General features: G+C 43.4%; 1 protein-coding gene across 1 annotated transcript in view; it reads right to left on the bottom strand.

Annotated features, from left to right (window-relative positions):
* The window catches only part of Dnah9 (dynein axonemal heavy chain 9), a 433,197-nt gene that overhangs the window by 40,949 nt on the left and 386,151 nt on the right, over nucleotides 1–6,097 (bottom strand). The window contains exon 65 of the mRNA XM_023705424.1: nucleotides 4,197–4,367. Coding sequence (XP_023561192.1) covers nucleotides 4,197–4,367 — 171 coding nt within the window. The remainder of the gene's footprint in view (nucleotides 1–4,196; nucleotides 4,368–6,097) is intronic.

The following is a 6,097-nucleotide window of genomic DNA, read 5'->3' as shown; positions in this document are numbered from 1 at the left end:
GAGCGCACAGAGTTAAGGAGGGAGCTGTGGTTCTCTGGGAGCACTCCACCCTTCCTGCATTCAGCCTTTGAGATGCTATCTCCCACCACTTGCTGCCCTCCACCCACATCGCCTGGCCATGTTTCTGCCCGTTCATGTCAGTTCACTGGGTCTGGGGTCAAGGCACGACCATGGGAAGGATGGTCCCTCCACAGGCTGCCCAGCTCTCTGTTCCTTCGGTGAGCAGCTTGAAGAGATGAACACAGGTACCTTTGTAAGAACTGCAGTTGAAAAATGCAGAAGCTGACCTACTTAACTGTGGAGATCAAACTAGCGAGCCACAAGTAGATGGTGGCCTCAGATGGCCCTTGGGAGCCGTGTAAAGTTGCAGTGATGAGGAGCAGTGTTCAGAAATGTGTGTGCATACATGGTGCTTCCGCGGAACAATGCAGACATTTCTCCTGCCATTATTTTCTAGACAATACAGTATAACAAGCATTTATGTAATGTTTACATTTTATTGGGTATTATAAGTAACCTAGGGATGATTTAAAGTAAACAAGGAGATGTGCTTAGGCTATATGCATATAGTGTGCTCTTTTGCATAAGGACTTAAGCATTGTGGACTTGGTATCTCATTAGCACATATATGTGGGCATGCAAATTGTGTGTGTGTGTGTGTGTGTGTGTGTGTGTGTGTATCCTAGAAGCAAATCCCTGTGAATACTGATAACACACACACCCCATCCACACACATAATACACATAGTTTTGTCTCTATGAGGCAGTACCACAGTTTCTATCCTTAAGTTCTGCAAGAGGCACTGCCATTTATCATGTTAGCCTCCTCTTCTACTCAAGATTCTACTTCCCACACAGGCTGTCAGCTTATTAGACCAAGGGAGCTTAAACAATCAGGGTCTCGCTCCTGGAAAATTGGAATTGAAGTACAGAGATGCTGAGTTATTTTGGGGTGAGCACTTGGAGGCTGAGTCTGCCATTTTGGAGTAAATGAATAAGCTCTGGAGGTCTGTCTGTGGAGAAAGAAAAATAGAACAAAGTGTGGACCTAACAGACCACTTGGTCAGCAAGGTGAGATGGGTGGTAGCATGCACGCCAGTGCCAGCCCTTCCTGGGGTTTTGAGAGCCAAGTGCTAAAGGCCTTTGTGCACAGTGGTTGTCCTTGTGTATCATCACTTTTGCCTTCTAGGACAAGGTCTCTGTCTCCTTTGAAAAATTACTTCATCCCTCTCGTTTTGGGGCGCAGTCTCTGGATCCTACCTCTCTTGACCCATGTTAATTCAGTCAGATTATTTTCCAGAGGAGCATGAAAATTTGAAACATAGGGTCCAAGTAGGCAAGAGAGATGGAGGTGTCCTAGAAGCTTGCCCACTATTCCTTCTACCTGAACTTCTGTGATTGTTACCCTTCTGTATGGTGGTCCCTGTGATATAGTAGGCTTCTTCCTGCCTGGTTCATCTAGATCAGTGTCTGTTACTTACAACCAAAGAACTCAGATCGCACTAATACAGTTCCACTACACTCAAGTGAAAGTGAGCAAGTCATTCAGGTCTCAATCTTTTTCATCTGTACAAGTTTCCAAGTGTTTTTCTAGCCAGCTCCTCTTCCTTGACCCCCAGGGTTGATGCAAAGATCGAATCAAATAAGCTGATGAATGTGACAGTGTCTGAAAGCTATGAAGAACTATATAAATGGAAAGGATGTTAATATTCACCTTGCTTCATGTTAACAAACAGTACATCCTCCAGGAAAAGAGCTGATGTTAGAAAAAGAAACTAGAAGCCCATCACCCCCTCATAAATGGGTCTCTGGTGCTGTCATAGCAAAAACTGGAATGGAATTTTAATGGTACCTGAAAGCAGCTGCCAGGATGGAAGACAAATGGCTAAATTTATAGCATATTTCTGTCTAGAGTAGGATTTGAGGAAACAGCCCTAACATCCCCAGCTGCCCAGCATGGAGATGTGGATTTGGGAGTAAATTTGAGCCCAAAATATATGGAGTCCCTGCAACCTCCACAGTCCTTGATACCTAATGATCAAGTGATCTCTCTGGGCTTTGGCTCTTCACCTCTTCCATCTTGAGGATGGAAAAGAACAAAGCTCCTGTTACTGCAGTGAGAAGAGAGACGCTTCCATGGCTGGGTCCTGGCACACGGCACAATTACACAAGCGTCCCATAACCTGCACCTTCACCCCACACAGCATCTCTCTCTCTCTCTCTCTCTCTCTCTCTCTCTCTCTCTCTCTCTCTCCCTTACACACACAATTTCTTGATTTTCTAGGGGGAAGAATAGGTGCATGACAAAGACTAGAAGCTGTTCTGAACCTTACCTGAAGAATCCTAAGGCTATTTCTTATAGAGTGTCAGCCTTCTTTATTTTTAGAGCTAAGAATATTTGTATTTCTGGGTGGTTTGGATTATTTCTTTCCTTTTATTCTCAAATTATATCTTTATGAACTAGAGGAATTAGCTGAGTAGTATGATTTAAAGAAGTTGATTCATCTCCAGTTTTGGGGTCTAACTCCAAATGTTAGAATCAGAATTAATTTTCCTTCTTTCTTTTCTTCTCTTCGTCTTCTTCCTCTTGTCCTCCTTCCCTTCCTCCCTCCCTTCCGTCCTTCCCTCTTTCCTTCCCCTTCTCTCTCTTCCTCCATCTCTTCCTTTTTCCCTCCCTCCCTTTATTCCTTCTTCCTTCCCTCCTTCCTTACTTAAACAACAGTCCCAATCCTCACAGTCATAATTTCAAGCTCTCTGGCTCAGTCTTAGGCATATTAGACACTGAGAGCTACTGTTCTGATCACACCACTCTATGTTTTTAAACATAAGTCCAACTCCTTTAGTGCCAATCACCTTGCTTCTAAAACTCAGCCTGAATTCTAAGTTTGATGACCACCCAGGGTTCGTTCCTAACTCTTAATCTTCCAGTGATGTTTCCTTATTAACCCAGTAATACTATGTTGCTAAGAAAAGGAATCCAGGCAGTGTGGTGAGAGATGTGAGTGGTGGACACACATCTTTTGAAAGTTTAGTTAGCCTGTCTCAGGAAAAATTGCATGGGGAGGTTTCAGTTTTTCTACTCTATGCTATCCTTATAGCAGGAACAGAGCCTCCATTATTCTCAAACTCAACCTCACCCAGTCTGTCTTCTACTCCATAGTTTACTCCATCTTCCAGAAACTTTAGGAGAAAAAGCTACAACTCTTGTTGCATAGGTCCTGCTTTACCTTGGTCTTAACCATCCAGCAGAAAAGTATAAAAATGAAGTATAAGAAGTAAGCCATGCTGTTATGCTGAGCTGTAGGGGACTCAGGTCAACAATTTCTGACATTGCCAGTCAAGCGGAAGGCCCAATACTATTATGGACTACTGGACTCTTTTAGAATATTTTGCTGAGTTTACACACCCATAATATTTAAATGGTGGAACTCACCAAAAAAAGGGGATATAGATGAATGCCCATTTTGTATTTTATTCAAAGTGGTTAGGATAGATATATAGTTACATTCTCTTAATGAATAGAATGATTTGTTCTAATGGTGTTTGTAAATAGGATATCAAGTACAGCAATTAACCACTAGTAAGAATGTATGCAATGTGTTAATTATTGAAACTGTCCTACCAATTTGGTTTGAAACTGTCTCATTGCTATTGGTTTCTTAATAAAGTTATGGAAGAAAAAAAAAAAGAATGTGTTCAAATACGGGGGAATAAAAGAAACCTTAGGAAATCCCATGTCCAGAAGCAATTAATCATGCATGCAGAGACTGACCAGGAGTCACTCACAAAGAGAAAGCCTTCTCATCAAGAGACGCATGTTTATCCAAATGCACATCTAGTTGCTGGAGGAGGATTGAGGTGTTTGAAAGCATCTCTGCATCCATCATTGCTTATTATGCCAAAGAATTATGAAGTCAATTTTAAGGTTCTCAACTACCCAGCCTTCCTTCTCTTTGACGGACAAACTAAATGAAGACTATCTGCACAGAAAACCCCAATGGTAGAGACATGTAATGTTGAACTAGAGGGTCAGTGTTTTGCATGGCTGGGCCGCAAAGCCACTCACGCAGGAGAAGGGCCAGCATCTCAAGGCTGGCTGCTCAGTGCCTTTGCATGTTACCCACACTGAGCACTCGCAATGCTGTCACTCAGAAGAGTGACTCCCCAGAGCTGTTCCAGGTAACCCCCATTCTGCACCTTTTCTTCTCTTGCACTGCCAGCTCCTTCTGCATCTTGGCCATCCCGAGGCTGCAGCTCTAGCACCGTGCGGAAGAGTTTCTCTGAGGTCTGAGTCAGGAAGCCAATCTCAGCATTGGGGTGGAGGCCATAGAGGTAGGGCGACTCGGGGGGCAGCTCAGAATCGATGTACTGAAACCAAGGGCAAACTCTCTTTAAATAGCAACCAAGGCGCAGCTCCTGCCTCCTACAGCAGCTCCTCCTCTGCGGAGCCCTGCAGGGGGCACTGCTCACCAGTCCAGGGTGGACTTCAGCGTGCACCCCAGCCTGTTGCTGACCTCATCTGCCCACACCACACTTTTCCAGAGCTTCCCTGCTCATTGTAGCTGTCTCTTTTTCAGGAAGCCTGGATGACTTTATCCCTGCTGGGTGCTTGTCTTTGCAGAACTTTCCACAGCTTATCCACAATACTAATCCCTCCCTGGTATTTTTACTCAAACTCCTCTAGGTTGCCAGCCCTCTTCTTTTAAATTCTCTTTTTGTGTTTATCCAAATCGGGGATGACAAACCTACACACAGGCACACAAAGATGTGCATGCAAAATGAATATATGCTCTGGACTGCGGGATGAGGTGAGCCTGGCTGCAAACTGAAGAGCTGATGCCTCCAGTGAAAGGCATTTGAATTAAAAAATTTAAAACAGAGAGCCATGCAAACAGCACATCTCATTGCTCAGTGCTTTTTTTAATATGCATTTGGTAAGGATCTCATTATGCAGCTCAGACTTGTGGTGATCCTCCTGTCTTTAGCCTCCCTAGCACTGGGATTACAGGCGTGTGCCACCACACCCAGACTCAGCGCCCGCTCAGCGTGCCCCTGGGGTGGGGTCATCGTGGCATGCTGGATGGGAGATCGAACCCTGGTCCCTGCGCCTGCCAAAGCAGGCCCTTAGTCCACTGAGCTATCTCACCGGCCCTTCTTCATTTGATTCTGATGGCCACAACCTGCCTGAATAATCCTGCCCAGCTTCTAAGGGTCACTTTCTTCTCTGAGTGTTTGGAGTACTACATAATTCTTTTTATGATGGTTTCTTTTCTTTCTTTCTTTCTTTCTTTCTTTCTTTCTTTCTTTCTTTCTTTCTTTCCTGGGGATTGAAAATGATGGCAAGAAAATATTTCCCAGGTTAAACTCTTCACATGATTTTGATGATTTCGTGGTATTTTTAACATCTAGGGTAAGTAAAGGCACATTGGCGTGATTAATTGTGTACTTCCTCCAGGACTCGTTGCCACCTGGGACCCTTGGCAGGAACCCTGTAGCAATGTACTACCTGAAAGATTGAAGAGAGGTGTGTAGAAGGGAAACATCACCCGGATGTTCAGATCTGTGCAAACCATGGTACTGCTATGGCTGGGGGAAGCCGGCCTGCTCCAGGGTTTCTGCTTTGCCTCTCATCTTGTCAAGAGATGCTGTGGACATTAGGGGGTGCTCTTGCACTATTTTTTATCGGCAATGGCTTTAAAAGTAATTTTAAGAAATTCTTATTTTTCTTATTAGAGTCTGACTATAAATTTCTGCTCATAGGTATGAACTTTCTGGCTCAAATAACTTTTATGACTAATCCTTTTAGGTTTTGTGAATTAAAACTTTTTAGAGCTTATAGTTAATATTTCAGTGGCTATTTCTCTTAAGTTGGCTATAAGCTTCAGAAAGTTGAATTTTTTTCCAGCATGTTCAAAAGACCAGCAATAAAATTTTTTGAGACATTATCTTTCAGTATATTTTCATAGCAGATTAAATAGGCAAAGCTGAATTTTTAAAAAATAACTGCATAGTACATGAAAAAGTACCAGTACAGAAAATCTCCAGGAGATTTTTCTTTTCTTTTCTCTTGTCTTCTCTTGTCTTCTCTTGTCTTCTCT

Source organism: Octodon degus, unplaced genomic scaffold (genome assembly GCF_000260255.1).
Source record: "Octodon degus isolate 3935 unplaced genomic scaffold, OctDeg1.0 scaffold00219, whole genome shotgun sequence".
Taxonomy (NCBI): domain Eukaryota; kingdom Metazoa; phylum Chordata; class Mammalia; order Rodentia; family Octodontidae; genus Octodon; species Octodon degus.
The sequence above is the reverse complement of the archived record's forward strand: the minus strand, read 5'-3'. Positions and strand labels throughout refer to the sequence as shown.